The sequence below is a fragment of the Moschus berezovskii genome, chromosome 7 (assembly GCF_049115385.1).
Source record: "Moschus berezovskii isolate FMDL1 chromosome 7, NW_MosBer_1.0, whole genome shotgun sequence".
Classification (NCBI taxonomy): Eukaryota; Metazoa; Chordata; class Mammalia; order Artiodactyla; family Moschidae; genus Moschus; species Moschus berezovskii.
This window is the reverse complement of record NC_142466.1, coordinates 51,995,323-52,020,099: the sequence shown is the minus strand read 5'-3', so window position 1 is coordinate 52,020,099 and position 24,777 is coordinate 51,995,323. Positions and strand designations below refer to the sequence as shown.

Here is a 24,777-nt window from a genome sequence, read left to right as displayed (position 1 = left end):
CTCCACACCCCCTCCAGCATTTATTGCATGTAGACTTTTGGATAGCAGCCATTCTGACTGGTGTGAAATGGTATCTCATTGTGGTTTTGATTTGCATTTCTCTGATGATGAGGGATGTTGAGCATTTTTTCATGTGTTTGTTAGCCATCTGTATGTCTTCTTTGGAGAAATGTCTTTTAGTTCTTTGGCCCATTTTTTGATTGGGTCATTTATTTTTCTGGAATTGAGCTGCAGGAGCTGCTTGTATATTTTGGAGACGAATCCTTTATCACTTGCTTCATTTGCTATTATTTTCTCCCATTCTGAAGGCTGTCTTTTCACCTTGCTTATAGTTTCCTTTGCTGTACAGAAGCTTTTGATTTTAATTAGGTCCCATTTGTTTACTTTTGCTTTTATTTCCAATATTCTGGGAGGTGGGTCTTGGAGGATCCTGCTGTGATTTATGTCAGAAAGTGTTTTGCCTATGTTCTCCTCTAGGAGTTTTATAGTTTCTGGTCTTACATTTAGCTCTCTAATCCATTTTGAGTTTATTTTGGTGTATGGTGTTAGGAAGTGTTCTAGTTTCATTCTTTTACAAGTGGCTGACCAGTTTTCCCAGCACCACTTGTTAAAGAGACTGTCTTTTCTCCATTTTATATTCTTGCCTCCTTTGTCAAAAATAAGGTGTCCATAGGTGCGTGGATTTATCTCTGGGCTTTCTATTTTGTTCCACTGACCACGAAGGTTTTTAAAGGGAGAATCATTCAGGGAAAGGGTCAGAGTCTTTGTGATCTTCCACTGTATACAGACTTCCTGAGTGTAATTTTGATTAATTTTGAATCAGTGGCCAATCTTTCAACAATTACGAGTTTTACATCAGAATCCACATTCTTTATTATTGAAAAATCAGTTATCTGGCAACCCTGGGTAAGGCCTCACACAAAGGTTTACTAGCTAGCGCTTAAGGCCATCTGTCCCCTTTATAAAAGGAATGTATTCTCTTGTTTACCACCTTCTCTTGGCTTGTTTTATTCCCTTATTATCTGCCTGGCCCTTGAGGCCTGTGCATTTACAATTCTTGCAGAAGATACCCAATAAATGAACCGAGAACAGAAAAACCACAATCCTTAATAAAGCCAGGCAGCTCTTAATACCTGTCTTCACTGGCAACATGTTTGTTTTAAGCAGCTAAAATCAAAATTCTTATCTCATTCATTAAAGACATTAACCTTTCCAACTGATTTTAACTATTCTTCCTGGGCTTGCCAGGAACTGATAATGGATTAGAGAAATGGTCAACCATAGGAACAAAAAGCAGTCAGCCTAAATAGTCACATGAAAATAATTGAGACTCAGAGAGCATTAACCGTGTTCCATGAACTCTGAGTGTTCCCTAAAAACACGTGGACATCACAGCACTCATGACGCTGAGTGTTTCTGGCAGCTGCCCAATGAATCTTGATACAGAAAACCTAAACCCTCTCATTAACTCTAACCCTATATTGATTTCTCCTCTTTTGAACCTTTGTTACAGACTACTGTGTTTTAAAATTGTTTTCATGTCTTGGTGCTCCCACTCAATTGTAAGTTCCTTATAAACTCTTTTGATATTCTTCTCACACCTAGCACCCAAGATCAGGGTGTTCTTAACCTGGACTGGCTTCAGTCAAAGGCAAAATCCAATGGGCCATTTAAGACAGCATACCCCATGGTCAAGGTTTCAAGACTGGGAAAGAAATTTAATTTTAAGGTATTTATAAAAGGGGCAATAGTTATGAAATGTATAGTGGGTTTGCTGACACCAATCTAGTCTGTTATTATTTCCAGCTTTCTGTCATCTGCACATTGCAGAGTATAAATTTGATGTCTTCATGAAAGTCATGGGTAAAAATATGAAGCTACACAGGGACAGCTTATGCATCTTGTCCGTAAAGACTAAGTGAATAAGAAACAAAACTTCTACTCTTTGGGAACATTAGTCTAACCAGGTACAACCTACTAATTATAATACTTTATCTACACTTTTCCACCTTGTCTGAAAAGATGCAATAAGAATATGCCAGCTATCTTTAAATCAAGATTCATTAAACTTGAGAATTCTCCTTATCTGCAACCAATTTAATGATTCTTTCATAACAGGAAGTGCAATTAATTTGACATAAACTCCATCTTTATGAACTTCTGCAGCTTTGTAAAAGACACGTGTTTCTTCTCTAAATGTAGATAGTTATACTAATCCATGCTCAGATTACCCTGAGGAACAGTTTCACGTCTTTCCTCCAGAATGGTTTCCCTCATTTTTTAAAACAGGGATGATACTTGCTTATCTCCTGACTTTTGGTAAGTCTTCCAGTCTCCTAATTTTTCAAAGTTTACTCAGTGGTTTCCCTATTCTAGCTTCAAGTTCTTTTATCTGGGAAATGGTTTAACTGGGCCTAGAGACAAACACATCTCCAGTAGCTAATGTAACTCCTGCTATCAACTCTTCTAAGTCCACCATTAACACTTCCAGTTAAGACTTTTTGCTTAATGGAGAAGATTTAAATTAAATAGTTTATCTGAGCCATTACCTGTTAGCAAAACAACACTTTTTCTCGACATGATCCCTTCTTCTTGCTTTGTACATCAACAGCATATTAACTGAGGGCTACAGTTCTGGGCATTGTGTTGTGCTGTGGTACTTTTCTTATAAAAAGGCTAAACACTTCTTCTCTTGTTAATCTTCCTTTTAAAATCAGAGATCATTAAAAAGCTACGTCCTCACACATGAAAAGACATCGTTGTTTTTGTCCTCAAGTTTCCTGCATCTTCTCTTATTTATCAGAATCATCTGCAGTCCTACAATGTGATTTTTAGTTTTTATAACCTTCCCAATATGCTGAGCCAAATTTCTTGTTAGAGACATTCATCATAGAATCGTACTTATAATATTATTGGAAACCTACTTTACTACTTCTTGGGCTAGACACACTTAGCAGACTCCAAGATCGCTTGGTCACATTCCTTCTATCACTTGTGCATCACTAGAGAGCTCCTGTAAAGCAGAGCAGAGTCAAGAATCACAGTGCATCTTGACGCTGACTGTGAAAACTGCCTGAAAATGGTCTGAAGCAATGTCAGGCTGGCAGTTTGACCATCTCTGTGTTGGTCTCATGTTTGACTGGATTTACATAAGAGTCTTGGGTATATCAGGTAGGATTTCATTTTCTACCTGTGCTTAAAAATAAATAATAATATATTGCTGTCTTTGTTCAGATTTACAAATTTTATAAGCTACAACATGACACGTGAGAGCTCGTGAATATTTACCCTACTCTTCCCCATACGCATCACCACTTTGGGTGGCAACCGCTCTGTTTATACTTCTAGGTTTGGCTGAGTAGAAAAGTCAGAAGAAAAGATATGACAGGAAAAAGCACATATTATTCCACATGAAAATGGAACAGGAAATATATCATGTTAGTTCCATGACCTGAATCTGTGGGTAGATCACATGGCTCATGCACTTTATGACAGAACTTCTTGCTAGCTATCTATTACTGAGTAAAATGCAAAAGGAAATGTTAAGGTGTAATAAACCTATGATACACAAACCATCTACTCCCAAGAGAGAAGGATAGTAAGGTCTTTTAAAAGGTAAAATGTATAGTCAATTTAAAATCAGGAACAGTGGTGCCTGGGGACATATATTACCCAGTAATGCTTCTGAACATCAGCTTGGTTGCCAGAAACCAAGAATTTATGAAGTCAAAGAGCAGTCAGGCAAGATATGTTGGGAAGTGTGGAAAGAGATTTTTGTGAATGGGCTGAAGACATGGAATCTGAGAGGCTTAGTAAGCGGTGCAATGAAATTTCATGTTAAAAATCTTTTTTAAGGGTGGAAAATGTTTAAAATTTTGGTGGTAAGTACCAAGTCAATTAAAAGATTCTTATGGTAGACACAGAACATTTCACACACATAAGGCCTTCTTCTTAGGAAGGGTTTTCAAGTAACTACCTTCTGCCGATGTTCTGCCACAGTAACTGTGGTAGGCAGAAAAATGTCCCCCACCCCCACCCCGAGATGTCCACACCCAAATTCTTGGGATCTGTGAATATGCTACATTATATGACAACAAGGAGTAAGTGCAGAGAGGAAATTAAGGATCCTAATCTTTAAAATAAAGGGAGTATTCTGGATTATCCAGGAGGGCTCAACGTAATCACAGGCATCCTTTACAGCAGTGGTTCCCAACCTTTTTGGTACCAGGTACTGGCGTTGTGCAAGCAATTTTTTCCAAGAACTGGGTGGGTGAGGGGGTGTTTTCAGGACAACTCAAGCAAAGCAGCTGCCTTGGGGCAGCTTAGTCAGTAAAAGAATCCGCTCGCAATGCAAGAGACTGCCTGCAATATAGGAGTCCCGGGTTTGATCCTTAGGTCAGGAAGTTCCCCTGGAGAGGGACATGGCAACCCACTCCAGTATTCTTGCCTGGAAAATCCCTTGGCCAGAAGAGCCTGGCGGGCTACAGTTCATAGGGTCACAAAGCGTCGGATGGCATGACTGAGTGAGCAAATTACCATTAAGAGCATTACAAATTACATTAAGAGCTATTTATCGTGCACTTCATTTCTGTTATTATTACATCAGTTCTACCTCAGATCATCAGGCGTTCGATCCCGCAAGTTAGGGACTTAAGATTTAAAGTATCAGAACTGGAACTTTCCTGGCAGTCTAGAGGTTAAGACTTATCTTCTAATGCAGGGGGTACAGGTTCAATCCATGCTCAGAGAGCTAGGATCCCATATGCCTCGGCAGCTCCCCCAAAAGCAAAACATAAAATAGAAGCAATATTGCAATAAATTCAATGAAGACTTTAAGTGTCAGAATGATAGGGCCTGATAAAGACTCAACTGGCCTTTCCTGGTTGCGAAGGAAATCATGACTCGGAGAACACAGGCAACCTCAAGAAGTTTACAAACGACAAGAAAACGAATTCTTCCCTGGAGCCTCCAGAAAGGAAGGCAGTCCTGTGGATACCTGGCTCTCGACCCAGTGAGACCGATGTCAGACTGGTGACCTACAGAACTGTAAGATAATACATTTATGTTGTTTAAGCTGCTAACTTTCTGGTCATTTGTTACAGAAACAGGAAGCTAAGGCAGTAACTTCCATACAAACGCTTTGGAAGAAGCAAAGGCTTATGGCAATATTAGCATTATAAGCAATGAAACAGTTCCTTTTTCTGAGCTGAAAAAAAGAAAACAATACACTCATTCACCTTTTTATAGGTTTTCTCTTCGTTTTGTTTCCCAGGTGCCGTGTCTCCATTCTCAGCAGCAGACGACATCTGTAAGAAACAAGTGGACCTACTTGAATTTAGAAGTTCTACACTGAAATACAATAGGCTAACAATATTGCTACCTAGAGAATCTGTTTCAGTTAATTACATTTTTGTTGTTATGGCTGTGGTCTCTAAGAAAGGAAGAAATTTCTCAAAATACTAAGAAAAAAAAAAATTCTGTGTTCCCCAATCTTTCCAAAATAACGCTTTACTTATAAGCCATTTTGGTAGCATACTTTACTCCATATGCTCTAAGAAAGGTGCCATGGAAGTCCAAGCCTAGATCATGTGTATAAGTTTCTTTCTACAAACTGTTAAACCCTTTTCTTCTGGTTATATATGTCTCCTGTAAAAATATCTGGAAAGTACCAAAAAATATGAATCACAACAAAACAATTACTCAGTTCTACTGCCCCGGGCAACTCTTACTACTCACATTTTGTTATATCTGTTTCCATCTTTTGTTCCATGTACTTTCATATGAAAAACATTATGATACCATCTTAATCCAGCATTTCTCACTGAACATTTATGTAATGAGCATTTTCCCATTTGAATATAAAAGCCTCATTGTAAGAATGATTTTTACTAGTTGCAAGAGACACCACTGTGTGAACACAATTGTGTATTAATACTTTAGTTAACAATGCCAATATTGAAGGACAGTTGATGTGGTTCAGGGGTTTTGTGTCTACAAATAATGTAATAGTAATGATTTTGTGCTTCTATCTCTGTCCAACTTCAAAGTTTTATTGAACTAGTTTCCTAGAATTACTAGGTCACTAAAAAATTGAAAGCTCTTACCACATATTGCTAAATTTCTCTCCTAGAATAATACACCCATTCACACTATCAGCAGTGAGTGGGAGCTGGTTTCATTACATGCTTATCAATGACTATGATCATTTTTACTATCTTTGGGAATTTGACAGGTAAAAGAAAGTACCTACTGATTTTAATTTGCCTCTTTGAAAATTGTAAGTGAAGGCTAACGTTGTTTATGTCTTTGTTTTAGCTCTCTGTATTTCTTCTTTTAGCTTTTCTATAATTTTGCTCACTGATCTATTGGGGTTTAGTGTCTTAGGTACTGACTTTTTACCTATTATGGTTAGTAATATTAGTGGTTTCCTCATTGGTTTTTAATGTATTAAGGTTATTAAGCTGTTTACAACACATCATTAGTATCTTCCATGCTCCTTTCTTTTAATTTGGTTTATAATTATGACATGGAGAAGTTTTACATTTTTATACTTAAAACTATTGACTATCTTTGTGATTTATTCCAAAGCTTTTAGATAAAAACTTTTTCATTGACAGGTATCAGATATTTAAACATGTGTTCCTCTCATCTTTTAATAAGATTTTTGTATATTCTAACTCATCTGACTTCTTAAAGTCAGTTACTTACGTGGTAAATAAGGGTAACGACATAATCAGGGACCATGATATTTAAGGACCTCACCTTAAATTGCAATGAAGAGAATTCTATTACACCATGGAGGAGAAACTTCTGACTTTCTCATAAGCCTCTGAAGCACATTTTAAATCCTGGACTTTTAATAAACAGTGTGGGTGAAGCCTAAGAACCTGCCAACCATTTCTCTATACTGGAACAAAATGACTGCCATGAGCTGGATGTGACTAAAAAACATCCAAGAAAATGAAAGAGTGGGCCATGGCAAGTCAGTCTCACCAGACCTATGACTGCCTACCAGTCATAGGTGAGATGTGAATAATATATTAGTAGAATTAGAATATCTGATATGTTTTATAATATCAGGCTCAGAGTAAAAACCAAACCCAATCCTGTATCATCCCTCTAGAAAGCTCAAATTGCATAATCACTTTAAGAATATACAGGGAATAATCGAACATTTGACCCCAATATTTCTATATTGGGTATGTTAGTATAATTTAGTACATACTACTAATAATAAGTAAGAGTAGGATTTTCTTTAATCTTCAACTGTTTCATAGAGCCCACAGTAAAGAACGCCATTTCAGTAATTTCACTTTATCTAAGCCTTTGCAGCTTTTAAAACGGAAAAACTTCAACAGCATAGTTGAAGGGGCTTAAAAATGCAACCTTAATGTGAGTGAGTGAGTGAAGTCGCTCAGTTGTGTCCGACTCTTTGTGACCCCATGGACTGTAGCCCACCAGGCCTCTCCGTCCATGGGATTCTCCAGGCAAGAATATCGGAGTGGGTTGCCATTTCCTTCTCCAGGGGATCTTCCCAACCCAGGGATCGAACCCAGGTCTTCCACATTGCAGGCAGACGCTTTAACCTCTGAGTCACCAGGGAAGCCCATTTCACTTTATCTAAGCCTTTACAGCTTTTAAAACTGAAAAACTTCAAGAGCATAGTTGAAGGAGCTTGAAAACGCAACCTTAATGAGGAGTTGACAAATGGCATGAATGAAGGACAGATGATTAGATAGTTTTTTATTATTTTGCAAACATTCCTTACTGGACAGTAGGACAGAGGAGGAGAGAAATATGTAAACAAATATATTTAAAAAAACAAACAACAGTTCCCTTTAGGCAGCACAAAAGAGATAATAAGGGAGGCCATGAGATATCACCTGGGTTCAAAGGTTTGTTTTTTTTTTCCCCCTGTAGGATGATAGTTAACAAAGCCTACGTGGATCTATTCACCAGGATATCCATATAGGAGAGGCAAATGAGATGCTTGGGGATGCCCTGGTTAACTGTAAAAGGTTATTAAAATGGTCACAGTGATAATTACTGGGGCTTCCCAGGTGTCTCAGTGGTAAAAGAATCCACCTGCCAAGATTCAGGAGAAGTGGGTTCGATCCCTAGGTTGGGAAGATCCCCTGGAGAAGGAAATGGCAACCCATTTCAACCCATTTCAGTATTCTTGCCTGGAGAATCCCATGGACAGAGGAGCCTGGCGGGCTAATAGTCCTAAAGTTGCAAAGATCGGACACAACTGAAGTGACTTAGCATGCATGTGATAATCACTGTTTGTTCCTAAACTTGCAACGTTCTCCACTAGTTAAGGTACATCACTTACATAATAACTACGAAAGCCAAGGTAAGTATGGATTAAAAATATTGTTTTTAAAAACATTATAATCATATATATTTCTACATATGTGTATAAGGAAGGAGGAAAGACATTCACAGAAGTACTGGTAAGTATCTATAGATGATGAGATTGTGAATGCTTTGTGTTTTCATGTTAATTTTTTGCTATATTCTCCAAATATTCTGCAATAAGCACTGATATATTTAAAAGTAATGAAAACACTAACACTTGTCAGATATTTAACCACACACAGTAATTAACAGCAAAGACCATATCTCCTGGGTTCTGCCCCTTTCAGCATAACAACATCCACAAAATTTCCTCTTCCTATTTGCTTATTTTCTGTTTTTAATCTGATAATGTCAAAGTTAAAGGTCATGAACTAGATCCATGATTTAAAATATTTGTAAACATAATGAATCCACTGGAAATAATTAAAATATAGACTGTACTTCCTTACCTTTGTAAATGAAATGGCCAGTCATCTGTAGTTGGTTGTGCTGAGTGGCCTATTCATTGTTGAGACTGTTTCCCTTCCCAGGTTTCTGTTAAAATAGAAATCACTGGTCATTATTTATTCATACCTCTCTTTCATCTCCCAGAAAGGATAAGAGGTGGCTACAGGGATATATATATATATACACACTGCGTCAGCTAAGGGGCCTCCCTGCTGACTCAGACGGTAAAGAAGCCGCCTGCAAGGCGGGAGACCTGGGTTTGAACCCTGGGTTGGTAAGATCCCTGGAGAAGTGAAAGGCTAACCACTCCAGTATTCTTGCCTGGAGAATTCCATGGACAGAAGAGCCTGGCAGGCTACATGGGATCCCAAAGAGTCGGACATGACTAAACAACTTTTACTCACTCACTCAGAATTGAAACAAAGGAAGCAATGTGTGTATAAATAAACGGAAGATAAAGGTGTGGAACAAGGTGGTGCCAGCAGTATGGGCTGTACAAAGAATGTGCACTGCGTGATCCTGTACAGTCACTGAATATCCTGGTCAGTCTCTAGTTGACTGTGGGATTCTTCGTGGTCATAGCAGAGGAAGACATAATCAGTTACATAAATGCCCAGTGCTCGTAAGATAAAAACGAGTCAGCTGCTCAAATGAACTACACTAGGGATTGAGGCTGGAGTGAACATTTCTCTTGTGGGTCTTCATAAAAGAGACCCCACATGATGTGTAATTTTTCACTATTATCCCTGTGATAAATCATGTGACTTTCATGAGGGTTGTTTCAATAACACAACTTCTCTTGCTATGTTTTTATACAAAAGAGATACTTGCTCATGGTAACCAATTTTAAAAATACAGAGAGTTTAAAATAAAAATGGGCTTCCCTAGTGGCTCAGATGGTGAAGCATCCACCTGCCATGCAGGAGACCTGAGTTCAATCCCTGGGTCAAGAGGATCCCCTGGAGAAGGGAACAGCAACTCACTCCAGGACAGAGGAGCCTGGTGCGCTACAGTCCATGGGGTCACAAAGAGTCGGACAGGACTGAGCACCTCACACACATAGAAAGTAAAAGTGAATAAGGTTCCACCAGTAACTCCCCAATGAGATAATCAATGGGAACAGTTTGTTAACTATCCTCCCCAAATCTTCCTTATCCTATACACACACATGCACACACTTATTTCAGCCATTTACTTTTACTGGCATTTTAAATATATTTCTTCAAGTCTATATTATGTATCTATCTCACTTACAAATAACTGGACTGTTTCCACAAAATGTTTCCATCATTGAAACAAACACTCCCTTCTGGGAGAACATACAGTTTCCAGGATGGGTTACTGTAACCAAAGAAGGAATAAACACCTTTAATGTTCTAGTGTTTTTATTTCTGTTGGAAAGAATCCTGGCAATCAATCCCAACTTGATAAGTGCATTAAGTATTTGAAGGATCTTTGTTACATTCCTTTGTATAAAAAGGGTGATGCAAATCAGTTCCATGATGCATGAGTATCTGCTTATTGACATACTAATCAGCACTGGATGTTTGCCATATTTAAAATGCTTTTCAATTTGATGGGCAGAGAATGACACCTCAGTCATTTTAATTTATGTTCTCTTACCACTAATGGACTTCCAGGTGGTGCTAGTGGTAAGGAATCCACCTGCCAATGCAGGAGATGTAAGAGACATGGGTTCGATCCTTGGCTTGGGAAGATCCCTTGGAGGAGGAGATGGCAACTCACTCCAGTATTCATGCCTGGAGAATCCCATGGACAGAGGAGTCTGGTGGGCTACAGTCCATAGGGTTGCAAAGAGTCAGACATGATTAAAGTGATTTAGCACACACACCCAGAGAAGGCAACGGCAAGCCACTCCAGTACTCTTGCCTAGAAAATCCCATGGACGGAGGAGCCTGGTAGGCTGCAGTCCATGCGGTCGCTACGAGTCAGACATGACTGAGCGACTTCACTTTCCCTTTTCACTTTCACACATTGGAGAAGGAAATGGCAACCCACCCCAGTGTTCTTGCCTGGAGAATCCCAGGGACGGGGGAGCCTGATGGGCTGCCGTCTATGGGGTCACACAGAGTTGGACACGACTGAAGTGACTTAGCAGCAGCAGCAGCAGCAGCAGCAGCACACACACCACTAATGAGGCCTATTCTCTTCACAGGTTTACTGATGATTTCCATTTTCAGTTCACGTCCTTTGCTTATTTTTATATTGTGTTTTCATACTTTTCTTTTATAATCAATCTGTAAGATCTCCTGGTATATTAAACATTAATTCTGTCACGTTAGCTGCAGGTATTGTTCATCTTCTGGTTCTGTTTAGGGTGTCTTGTCAGGTAGACATTTTAAATATTTACATAGTCAAATCTACCCATTTTTCCTATATGGACTATGGATTTACTGTCTTACTTGGGAGAGTTTTTCGAAGTCTGGTGTTATAATACATGTATTCTCCTATATTTTCATCAAACATCTTTATAGTTCATTTTTAACATTAGAACTTCGCTTCAAATGGAATCTAACTAACCTCATCTTCTTCCAGATGGGTAGCTAATTCACCCAGCATCATTTACTTTATAATCTATCTTCTTTTCACTGGAAAGACATGCCTCCTTTAGCAAATATCAAGTTTTCCTATATACTTTAATTTCTGGACTCTCTGAGTCAAAAACTTTTTGACATTTCTAAGCTAACATGTTGTCTTAAATGCAGTAATAAGAGAGCATGCTTGTGATATCTGCTGCTACAAGTTCCCATACTATTTTTCTTCCAAGTTTATATTTTTATATGGCTTTAAAATCACATTGCTTGACCTGAAAACATGCCCACCCCATTCAGTCCCTGTCAACTTGGCTTCTGACCAGAGTTATATTAAATTTATATACTAATTTTTTGAAGCATTAATATTTTAGGATTTTTTAAGTTTTCTTATTCAAAAACATGGTCCAGTTCTCTGTCTTCAAATGTTATTTTATATCTTTTACTACATCCATATTTTTGTATTTGTCTTACATCTTACTAAATTCATCCCCAGATATTTTAGCGTGTCACTCTTTTAAATAGGGTGACAATTTAAATTTTTCTATTTATATTTCTAACCAGTTATTAGTTCACAGAAAGAAAATGATTTGGTTTCATCTATTATCTTTCACCTAGTCATTTTACCAAATCCTCTTACAGAATTTTAAAAGATTTTAAGTAGAGTCTCATAAAAAAAAAATTTTCAGTAGAGAATTTCATTACATGCAATATTTATACATCTTATTTCTATTTCTTTTCTTATTGCATTCACTGTACTTCTTTAAAAAAACACTAATAGTGGTTGAGGAACAGAAGTACTGCTGGATATTTATAATATAATCCTACAAGAGTCACTATCCTCCATAATGTTTTTGTTTGCTTGGTAGCATGGTAGCTTCTTTCTGCTATATTCTCCTTTACTTTTTATTAGGAATGTCTACTGAATTACATCAAGTGCATTTTCAACATCAGTTGATATAATCATTATCTTTTATTCTGCTATAACAAATAAAACATTGAGAAATTTCACAATGAAAAATTATATGTTCCTAGAAAAACTCTAACTTGGATTTGATTTGCTACTATTTTAAAAAGGATATTTTTATAATTGAAATTGAATGATTTTTCTTCCATCGTTATCAGGTTTTGTTAATAAAAAATGAATACTTTCATAAAATTGAAAGGCTTTCCCTCTATGTGCACTCAGTTTTTTGGATTATTCATTTCTTGAAATTTATAACCTTTCTTTGAATCAAATTTCTATAATTTATATTCTGTTAGAAAATCACCAATTTCCTTTAGATTGTAAAATTTATTGTCATATAGTTAAACATAATATTGTTATTGAATTCTTTTAATGTCTTCTTTATTCCTGATGAAGTGTGTGTGTGCATGTATGCATATATTTTAAAATATAGATGTATTATATATTGCATATATATGTTATGAATATATATTTTTTAGTCAGACTTCTCTTTTCTATTGTTTGTTTTTTGTGGCCACTTCCATTAATTTTAACTTTTACTATTAATAATATCTTCTTCAGGCTTTTTAAGAATTTCTTCGATACACTGCTTAGTTTAACTCTTTTAAAAAATAGTATTAAATCACTTAGGCTAAAAGTACTTTTGAATATATTAATGATTCCCCCATAAATTTTGATGAAGTATTCTGTTTAGTTTATTTCCAAATAAAGTTGTCATTTTGGATTTGATTTTCAACTTGATCTAGGAATCATCTGTAAGAGGGTTCCTCAGTGCTAAGGATTTATATTTTCATTATTAATACTATTCTTTCATTCATTGCCACTTTCTTGCTTACTGTACTGGGATCAAGATATGAAATGAATAAAAGCTACCCCTGGCCCCCCAAAATATGCCTATTCCTATGGCCACTGAATAACTTTTTGAAAATGTTCCAAAGACACAAGAGAAAAGCATGCATTTTCTGTTTATAGGGTAGAAAAACATTATATCATCTTATAATACTGTCTACTTTATCAAATTATGAAAAAATATATCAAAATTCTCTGATATGGTTATATATTCTTATATATTTTTACTTCTTTTTTTGCCTTAAGATTTCTAAAACTATGCTGGCCAGTGTACAAGGGATATGTGAATAATACTGTCCTTGTTGAACTGCACTCTTATCTGTAAAGTTATCGTCTTTTTTTAATATTTTTGGTCTTGGGTTCCATCTTAGTTGATGGTAATAGCCTCATCTGCTTTCTTTTATTTGCACATGGTGGGTATCTCCTCTTCCATTTCTTTAACTTCAGCTTTTTTATTTGTCATTTGGTTTCAACTGTGTTCCTGACATATAGCTTAAAACTAGATTGGCGGGGGCAGGTTTAAACTAATTGAAGAGTTTTCACATGATAATGATTATATCTGCAAAGACTATTTTCAAATAAGGTCAGTGTTCTCAGGTACTGGGGTTACGACTTCAACATCTGTTTTTTGATCCCTAAAAACATCTTGCACCCCAAACTCCTTCCCAGTACTTGCTTCCAGAGAGTCCAGCCCATGACATTTCTTCCTCATCCCTAAGACAAGATATGTGAAAAAACCTGACTCTCTCAATGATTGCTCCATTCTGAACTATCTCCTTTTTGTTGAGACGGCTTTTCTCAATGAACAGTTTGTAGTTCATGGTCACATTATTATCATTTATTTAGACTTTGACCATAAGTTTTACAAGCTTTGTTGCTCATCATTGTTTCTTTGGCTCTGCATCTCCTGCTATCTGAACACCTGTGTTCTGATTCAATTTTCATTCAGTTGGAACACTTCTCAAATAATTACTCAGAAGAGGCACATGGACAGTCCACTCTGTGTCACTCCATGTCCAGAAATGTCTTTCCTTTGTTTTCATTTGTAACTAGATCTCTTGGATTCTTAACTCCCAGCCCTTTTCTTTCATGTCTCTGTTGATATGATCCTGCCATCTTCTTGCTTCCTGGCTTACAGATGAGTAGTGTTGATGCTAGTCTGATGCTCCTGTCCTAGTAACTTATTGGTTTTCTCTGTCTAGAAACCTATGAGAGTTTTCTCTTTCAACACATAGTTCAAAAATTCCATAAGGACAGATATTTCTTTTTCTGTCAGTCCTGCCCAGTGAAGGGAAATCAACAAGAAGCTATTACATAGTGATCTGATGACTTAACTCATGAATAATATGTAGGCTATCCAGTTGATGAATGAATGGACTCATATCCTTCCGGCAATGCTCTATGAACATTATTCCTCATAACTAACCTTTTGATAAGAATTGGACAGGCAAGCATTCAAAATTATAGTCCCTGGCAAGAGCTTGGAATGCAGAAATTCTAATGGCCAAGCAAGGACATAATCATAAGACTCAGGTCTCCTTAGGAAATATGTTATTATGTAATCTGACACAAGACTCCCAGTTAGAATTTATTTTCTTAAACTATTTCTGACATAAAACAGGGCCAATTTATGTTGTCACAAGATCCAATTAAGATACCAGTTCAGCTAACAATTATACATGCCTTGCAATAAAATTTTTTGTAACTAGCTGATAACTTATCTATCCTTTCTGGTACTTTGGTATCTGGATCCTGTTAGTGTAAGAAATAAATAATTTATACTATTTCAGAGTCTTCTACAATTCTATGCTTTCAATCATTTTGAGTCACATCAGCAGGACAGACAGACATGGGGACAGGTGCAATACAACATGACATGTGCTTTGCTAGGGTTCTTGGAGAAAGAAATGCCTGAGTCAGCCTGCAGGGACCGTGGAAAATCTCACTTATGAGGAACACTGAAACTGAGCAGTTTTGGGGGGACATAAGGTTGGGAAGTAGAGGGTGAGGAAGACACCAGTTGCCATGGAGGCTTAAAGAAAGCCCCAGCAGCATGAAGCATATTTAACACATTTTCCTGGATGTTCTCAAGAATCTTGAATCTCGCATTTTAAGAATATACCCAGGAGCAGGCTTAGGATGCTACTTAAAGGGTTACAAACATCCGGATTGCTCATTTCACCTATGATTACAAGTCCCTGTTCAATCCTTTGCCTGAATAAAAATACATTTGTAAAAATGTATATGGATTCATGAAAACCTCGAAAGTCATTCTTAGGAAAATGTCAGCCTTGTGAATAGTTTTGCTGGGGAGGTAATGAGTATTACCCAGGTACTTAATAAGAGGTTTTAATGTGGTTTTGGCAACAAACAGGACAACAAACAGGACAGGAAAAACCAAAAGCTTAAAAATGTGACAGGTTATTTTCCAAGGCTTAAATATAAGCAACAAAACACACCAAACTGAAAACAATCTTTGGTGTATTTTCCAAAGTACATCAAGGATTGATCAGAAAAAAAGTTCTGTTATATTAAGAAACTAGAGGCTCATATTTATTTCCCTAGAATACTTGCATAAACTCTCAACAAAATGCAGAAGATCAGCATGTTAAGTATTTGTGCAATGGAGACCACCTATACACACATATGTTCAGACATATGATATGTTACACACTTGTAAGCTCAGAAGCCATAAAAATAGAATCGTGGTGCTCTTATAGTCAATATGAGGCTCCCCTATTCCTACTGATGAAAATAATTTAAATGAGGTTGCATTTCATGTATCTAATATTTATATAACCAAGCTGCTGCCAAAACTGATTCCAAATGATGGCACTTGCTCGCTATGAATCCAAATGGAGACCAACCAAAACAAATTGCCGAGCTCTTATAGTCTCTCATAAAACACATTCATCCACTCTCAGAGTGGCTCTTACCAACTGAATACAGAGAACAGCTATAAATGGCATCGACAAAAGGCTCGGCATAAAACAAACCACTTGTAATTCATTTTCCCAGCAAAGGTGCTCAGAGAATTCACACGTCTTTTCTAACCAAGCCTTCACTGCAAACATTAGACAGAAGAAAGTAGCCCATGGAAACAACTGTGCGGAATGTGTTGGTTCCAGGCCAGTATAACTCACAGCCTTTCAGTAAAACAACATTATTGCATAGTCCTCTCCTGCCCCGATATTCATGGTAAATACACAAAGACCTACTGTGTGTTTGTGTGTAGCATAAAAGGGTGGGGGAAAAAGCAGAAGGTCAGGGACTTCCCTGGTAGTCCAGTGGTTAAGACTTTGCCCTCCCAGTGCAGGGGGCCTGCTTCGATCTTTGGTCAGGAAACTAGATCCCGCATGCCACAACTAAGAGCCTACCTGCCACAGCCAAACAAACAGACAAAAAAGCTGAGAGTCAGGAGAGCAAATTCATATATGGTCATGACATTTCCGAAAAGCCTCCATGAAGCCTTTATAATCATTGTTACTTTTGTCTCTTCCCAGAAACATCAGTAAGAATTTTACATAGTTGAACTTTCAACCTCTGCATAATGCTTAAATTTTTTCTTTCCCAGGTTTACTAGACATCTGATATTGGGTAGATTTCACAATAGTGTATTCTCACTGCACTGTAAATTTTATTTTTTTATTTACTAGATTATGTTTTCTGTCCAAATTTTATTTATAAGTTTTTTTCCCCTCCTCCCAAGAATATATGCCTCAGAAATTAATCAATTATTACAGTAATAATAATGGTATAAACCAAATGTGAACAAAAGCAATTGTGATTGGTAGAAAAATGTCTGGACTCAGAAGCAGCCCAAACAAAATAACCAAAATCGATTGGGTTCTGCTGCTGCAGCGATGTGCATGGCATTTCTGGGTTTATTTCATCTTTTTTTAGAGAAAACCAGAGAAACAAAGGCTAGCTAGTAGTTTACCCCAAAGCACTTTCTTTTTACCAGTGTTTGGGTGCTGTGTGTCTAGGGGAAGTCTAAAAGGACAAAGAGTGGGGCTAGACAGGACCCTAAAAGAAACACACTGCTCAAGGGGATGATGAATGCTCCAAATAGTAAAAAGAGACTGAGCAGGAGAAAAATTTTGTCCAACAAAAAATTTTCTGGAGTTCTAGGCTAATATAGCTTAATAAATCAACAAGTGGTGAAAGAAGTTTCAAACAAGGCACAAATATAAAAATCGAGATAGAGGGAAAACTGGTGAGATGACCACTTATGACATTTACCTAAACATTAATTCCAGAACTTCTATGGAAAGTACTTGGAGGGAAACAACAAGGAATAAGATGGTCCCTGTTGTCAAGTACTTAAAAAAGAGTCCAAAACAAAAGCCCCAGGAATAATGGGCAAGTCTTTAACAGGATTAGGAGCTAATACCCCATACTTGGCTTTGCCTCTAACAAGTATTCAATTATCACAGTCAGAGGGCTTACATGAAATGTTCTAAAAAATGCAATTAAAAATTAAAGACCAAACCAAAAAACCTAACCCCAAAACCCAAGTCTATGAGGTCATAAATCAGCTGTTAATCCCTAAATATTAAATTTCCCAAGTTCTAATATGTACTCAGTTGTGTACAATTTTGAGACATCCTGACATGGAGTTGTTTTCAATAAACCAACGGTTTAACTGGAGAGTCAAGACCAAAGGAGTTGATTCAGAGAAGAGCAGGTGACAGGGTCAAAAGTAAGCAGTCCCAGCAAATGCAGGAGCTGGCAGGTGACTATGGCTGGCACATATGGGAAAACGACCGGTGAGAGAAGATGACCATCCTGACCCAATAGCAGGCAATCAAGCTGAAGCCAGCGGTTAGTCCCAGGCTAGATGGCCTTTGGAGCCCACCACAGATATGACAAATCAGAGAACACCTGCTGAAGGCTTTTGAGTGGGAGGCCAGTAAGATTAAAAATAATAATAATATTGCTTAAGAGGAGACAGGATGGAATGGGAAGGGAAGACTGGATTGAAAGAGTGAACGTAGCAGCTGCCACAGTGGTTATGGTGGTGAGAATCTAGAAGGCCAGGGTTGAGCTGGAGACTGAACAGATGGAGCCCTGTGTGGTGCTGACAACAAAAACATGGTTAGAACACAGGTGCTGCCAGGGTCTGTGGGAGTATGAGGGTCAGTCAGGGTGATGGAGTTTTCGAGCCTCACTAACTGTGGCCAGTTCATGGAAGCTCTAGGAGCAGCTGTGTCCCTGCCTGTGGTACCCTCTGCACCTTCATCCCAGCCTTGGAATGAACCAAGGGGGCATGCTGGACCCGGGGCCAAACCACTGGATTATCTGAATCGAGAACGTTCTGACAATGCAGGGACTGAACCGTCAAGTGGGGTTGGTCTAGGGCCGGCCAAAGTCATAGGAGAGCGAAACTAAGAACTTGGCAATTTAATCAGACAACAGAAAGACAAACAGACAAAGCCCTGCATTTCCAGAGATAGTACTACTGCCTGCCGACACCCAGTCCTTGAATCTAGTCACACTCCCTAGCTAGAAGCTGTCTACTGGGAGAGTCCTGTGTTTTCGTAACATGCCCAGCGTTCCCCTGAGCTCTCTGCAGGGGGTTCTAATCTCTATGGCCAAACTCTCCTTGACTAAGACAGAAAATCTACTATCAGTACGCCATCACAGGCTTAGCTGAGGTCATCACCCCATCCTCCACCTGTCGAGTGGTGACAATGAGGTGGTCATGGGAACAAGGGTGGATTCAGACTGACAGGCTTTACCAGCTGTCTGGCTTCTTCAAGAGACATTGCCTCCTCATCTGAGAAATGGGGGAAGTGGCAGTACTCCTCTCGCAGGCAGAGGTGAGGAGACAGTGTCCCAGGCACACGGCACACACTCCATATCCAATGTTATCACCACCATCCTCCTCCTCATCAGCTACTCTCACCAGCAGGAATCCTGTGAGGTGGAGCAGGTCTTGTCACTGTTCTGCCTCCAAACTTCAAATGGGCACAGGGCGCCCAGCATTCAAGGTCCTGTGAGGTCTGGGGCTCATGGCTCTGCTCCGCCGGCTCACTCCCTCACTGGAGGCGGGAGGAGCCTTTACACACACACACAGCTCCCCGCACCTCAGCTGCTCCCTCTCAAGTCTCAAGAGAGCGCATGCTCTTCCACAGCCTCTCGCCAAAGCCCAGTGTTGTTCTCCATGGCCCACGCATCAGTCAAGAGTCTCTCATCTCTGAGGACCTCCTTGATTCCTTCTATCCTAGAAGAACACAGAGCTTCCTTGGCTGGGCTCACAGAATCTCTCCATCAACCACTTAACATTTTGGTGTTTATGTGAGCCCAGACTGCATTTGCTCTCAATCTTGCTAACAGTACTTAGTATAGTTAATATACACAGAACACTTTTTTGTGTGTGCCAGGCATGCTTATAAGTATATTAACACATTTAATTCTCTAGACAACTCCAAGTAACAGGCTTCTGTTATTACCCTCATTTTGCAACTGGGAAAACTAAAGCACAGAGAGGTTAAATAACTTGTCCGAATTCACACAGTTAGTTAAGGGACACAACCAGGATTAACATCAGACTGCACAAGCATGAAGACTGTCCAATTCCAAAGAGGGGCTCCGAATCACTCTGTGAATACTGCCTGCTGTAAGACTTCACTTATTGCCTTAAGTCCCCTGCCTGATGACCTCTGCTTCTTGCCTTCTGCTTCACAGATGGATGAATGGCCCCTTCATTTACTGCCTTCCCTCCTGTGCAATCCTGTACACTGATTCCCATCTTCTCTCTGCTCTGGGGCTCTCTCCTCCTCTCTAGCGCATAGCTAGAGCATGTTTTGTGTCCCCCAACACACACCTGTCTGGAGCCCTCTCTCCACCAGCTATCCTTTGACCTGGATCTTCTACCTCTTTCTCTCAGAGGGCTCTTTATCTTGGAAATATGAGCATCTCAATTCCTTTCCCAAGATCCTTCCTGCAGACACTTCTTCTTCACCCTGACGCTGTCTTCTGGTTGCAATCCCATCTCACTCTCCTTACACTCAGGTTCAAATCCTCCAAAGACTACAGTACACTCCTGGCCTTCACTTCCACTTCCCTGCCCATTCACTTCCAGGTGCACCAACAATCCAGCCTTCCCCACAACCACTCCAAGTTCACAAGTGGAATCCTGACTGCTTCACCCATGAAGTTTCATTTATCACCTTTCTGGACTTCTTCGAAGCATTGACCTTAGGTAGCCTGCATACAGACATGCTTCCCTGGTGGGCTCTGAAACCTTTGCTGAGCTGATGACCAGACCCTCCTTCACCAACAGTCCCTCTTCCCATGGCTACTCCACGTAGCCAACACTGTCATCTGCTTACCCTAAATCCTTTTTCCCTTGGTCTTTTCTAACAGAACCCTGATTTTGTGTGGGGAGGCAATATGCCCAGTTAAACAAAACTTCTATTCCCAGGCATTTTAGAAATGAAATGCTGGCAGATGTTTATGTCCAGGGAGACTTGATAGAGGCAAACTCAGTTGGTGTGGGCATTTCTGCTGCTTGTCATGGGCTTTTTGTCCTTTCTTTCACGGATAGCAGGCTTGAGAGTAAAACTGAACCAGGATTCCATACATACCCGACTTTCACTTCCTCACATGGCCTTTCCCATACCTCTCTGAACACATCTTGGTCTTTTTGGCAGGCTCCCTCTTCTTTGGCTGCCTCTTAAAATTCATGTTCCTCATGGTCTGTATTCTCCTCTGCATAATGTCCTCCATTACCAGAGGGTTCACCTATTTTGGATGAGTCCCCTACAGTAACTCTTGAGCCTACATCTCTTTCTTGAGCTCTAAATCTACATTTTCAGCGCTTCCCCCATGGCTCAAGCGGTAAAGAATCTGCCTGCCAATGCAGGAGATGTGTGTTTGATCCCTGGATTGAGAAGATCCCCTAGAGGAGAAAATGACAACCCACTCCAATATTCTTGCCTGGGAAATCTCATGGACAGAGTAGCCTGGCATGCTACAGTCCATAGGGTCGAAAAGAGTCAGACACGACTGAGCATGTACATGCACAAATCGGTATTTTCAATTGATTTCAGGGTTTTTAGAAGCAACTGTTAGAACTGGACATGGAACAACAGACTGGTTCCAAATAGGAAAAGGTGTACGTCAAGGTTGTATATTGTCACCTTGCTTATTTAACTTATATGCAGAGTACATCATGAGGAACACTGGGCTGGAAGAAGCAAAAGCTGGAATCAAGATTGCTGGGAGAAATATCAATAACCTCAGATATGCAGATGACACTACCCTTATGGCAGAAAGTGAAGAGGAACTCAAAAGCCTCTTGATGAAAGTGAAAGAGGAGAGTGAAAAGGTTGGCTTGAAGCTCAACATTCAGAAAACAAAGATCATGGCATCTGGTCCCATCACTTCATGGGAAATAGATGGAAAAACAGTGGAAACAGTGTCAGACTTTGTTTTTTTGGGCTCCAAAATCACTGCAGATGCTGATTGCAGCCAGGAAATTAAAAGACGCTTGCTCCTTGGAAGGAAAGTTATGACCAACCTTGATAGTATATTAAAAAGCAGAGACATTACTTTGCCAACCAAGGTCCGTCTAGTCAAGGCAATGGTTTTTCCCGTGGTCATGTATGGATGTGAGAGCTGGACTGTGAAGAAAGCTGATCGCCGAAGAATCAATTCTTTTGAACTGTGGTGTTGGAGAAGACTCTTGGGAGTCCCTTATACTGCAAGGAGATCCAACCAGTCCATTCTAAAGGAGATCAATCCTGGATGTTCATTGGAGGGACTGATGCTAAAGCTGAAACTGCAATACTTTGGCCACCTCATGCGACGAGTTGACTCACTGGAAAAGACTCTGATGCTGGGAAAGGTTGGGGGCGGGAGGAGAAGGGGACGACGGAGAATGAGATGGCTGGATGGCATCACCGACTCTGTGGACATGAGTTTGAGTGTACTCCGGGAGTTGGTGATGGACAGGGAGGCCTGGCGTGCTGTGATTCATGGGGTCACGGAGAGTCGGACACGACTGAGCGACTGAACTGAACTGAACTGATATAGCATATTATGAAGTGTTAATCACTCAGTCATGTCCGACTCTTTGCGATCCCACGGAAGGTAGCCTGCCAGGCTCCTCTGTTCGTGGAATTCACCAGGCAAGGAGTGAGTTGCCTTTCCCTTCTCCAGGGGATCGTCCAACCCAGGGATTAAACCCGGGTCTCCCACATTGCATGAAGATTCTTTACCGCCTAAGCCACCAGGGAAGCCCCATAGCATCTTCAGTTAGTCGCTCAGTGTCTGACTCTCTGCGACCCCATGAATCACAGCACGCCAGGCCTCCCTGTCCATCACCAACTCCTGGAGTTCACTCAAACTCATGTCCATCAAGTCGGTGATGCCATCCAGCCATCTCATTCTCTGTCATCCCCTTCTCCTCCCGCCCCCAATCCCTCCCAGCATCAGAGTCTTTTCCAGTGAGTCAACTCGTCGCATGAGGTGGCCAAAGTATTAGAGTTTCAGCTTTAGCATCAGTCCTTCCAATGAACACCCAGGATTGATCTCCTTTAGAATGGACTGGTTGGATCTCCTTGCAGTCCAAGGGACTCTCAAGAGTCTTCTCCAGCACCACAGTTCAAAAGCATCAATTCTTCGGCGATCAGCTTTCTTCACAGTCCAACTTTCACATTCATACATGACCACTGGAAAAACCATAGCCTTGACTAGACGGACCTTGGTCGGCAAAGTGATGTCTCTGCTTTTTAATATACTATCTAGGTTGGTCATAACTTTCTTTCCAAGGAGTAAGCGTCTTTTAATTTCATGGCTGCAATCAGCATCTGCAGTGATTTTGGAGCCCCCAAAAATAAAGTCTGACACTGTTTCCACTGTTTCCCCATCTATTTCCCATGAAGTGATGGGACCAGATGCCATGATCTTTGTTTTCTGAATGTTGAGCTTCAAGCCAACCTTTTCACTCTCCTCTTTCACTTTCATCAAGAGGCTTTTGAGTTCCTCTTCACTTTCTGCCATAAGGGTGGTGTCATCTGCATATCTGAGGTTATAGATATTTCTCCCGGCAATCTTGATTCCAGCTTGTGCTTCTTCCAGCCCAGTGTTCCTCATGATGTACTCTGCATAGAAGTTAAACAAGCAGGGTGACAATATACAGCCTTGATGTACTCCTTTTCCTATTTGGAACCAGTCTGTTGTTCCATGTCCAGTTCTCACTGCTGCTTCCTGACCTGCATACAGGTTTCTCAAGAGGCAGGTCAGGTGGTCTGGTATTCCCATCTCTTAGGGAATTGCATCTTAGGGGCACTATAAATTCTACAGTTTACCATACTTCTCCCCATTCAGAGGATGCTACCAGCATCAATCTAGTTGTCGAAGCCAGAAATCAAGGGGCCATCCTGACTTCTCCTTACTGCTCTCCCATAGCCCATCAATCAAGTTCTCTTGAATCAATCTCCCTAATGTTATTTGATTCTTTTTTGCCATTTTCCCAGTTACAATCTTAATTGAGACTTCATCATTTCTTACATAGATTACTGCCTCAGCCTCCTAATTAGTCTGCTTCACTGGGGCACACTATTGCTAGAAGAATCCTTCTATGATGCAAATCTGTCTGTGCCACTCTCCTTTTAAATCCTCTGGTGGCTTCCCACTGCTTCAGGGCAGAATTTAAGAGTCTTTAGCACAGCATATGACCTCTCATGCCCTGGCCTCTTCAACTCAACTCTCCATGCTGCCCACATGGTTGCCACCATATGGGAAGACCTGGAGTTCCCAGAAGGCACAGCACTCTCCTGCTCCTTCCTTTGTATACCCTCCGGAGCCTGACATGCCACTGTTCCTCCTCCCCGTCCCCCACTAGGCATTCCTTATCCTGCAAGATGCATCTAAGGTATCACTTCCTTCTTTGAATCCACCCTTACTCCTGCCAAGTCAGGGCTCTGTGCCTCCCTGAGTTCCCAGGGTGCCCTGGTCCTGCCCCTATTGTGACACTTCCTGATTATAATTATCAGTTTAAATTTCTTCTCTTTCCACTGTACTATAAGACTTTTCTGGGCTTCTATGTATTTCTCTGTAAACCACAGAAACTAGCACAGTGCTTGGCACCTGAAAAGACTAATGAATGTACATATGAAAGTGTCGTCACCTTCTCAGAAGTTACCTTGAGTGCAGAAATGAGGTCTTATTTTCAGTTAAGTCAATGCTTCATAAATGTTTTATTTTTCCTTTTATCATTGGTAATAAACGAAGGTTTGGTTTTCAGAGTGAGAAAACAATATGAAAAACTAGGATGGTGATTTAACATCCCAAATACTTCTGTAAGAGGTCTACCTCTTTCCACCTTCCTCTTACCTCCCTCCTTCTCTTCTCCCTTACCTTCTTCCCTGTTTTAGATTTATTTCACACAAGTTTATTTCATTTTCTTTTCTTTTTAATTAGGAATAGTTGATTTACAATGTTGTGTTGGTTTCAGGAGTGTAACAAAGGGATCCAGTGTGTGTGTATACTTTTTGATTCTTTTGCACTGTAAGTTATTACAAGATATTGAATATAGTTCCCTGTGTTATATAGAAGATCTTTATTATTTATCTAATTTATATATAGTAG

At 39.8% G+C, this 24,777-nt stretch overlaps 1 protein-coding gene across 3 annotated transcripts in view; it reads right to left on the bottom strand.

Annotated features, from left to right (window-relative positions):
- Nucleotides 1–24,777, bottom strand: part of PIP5K1B (phosphatidylinositol-4-phosphate 5-kinase type 1 beta) — a 356,657-nt gene that overhangs the window by 227,134 nt on the left and 104,746 nt on the right. For all 3 annotated transcript variants that reach the window (XM_088837923.1, XM_088837922.1, XM_055428357.2), the window contains exons 2-3: nt 8,811–8,895; nt 5,238–5,306 (exon numbers count right to left, since the gene is read on the bottom strand). Coding sequence is in view for 2 of the 3 variants with exons in the window: in XM_088837922.1 (XP_088694048.1) it covers nt 5,238–5,306 (69 nt within the window). In the remaining variant the exon portion in view is untranslated. The remainder of the gene's footprint in view (nt 1–5,237; nt 5,307–8,810; nt 8,896–24,777) is intronic.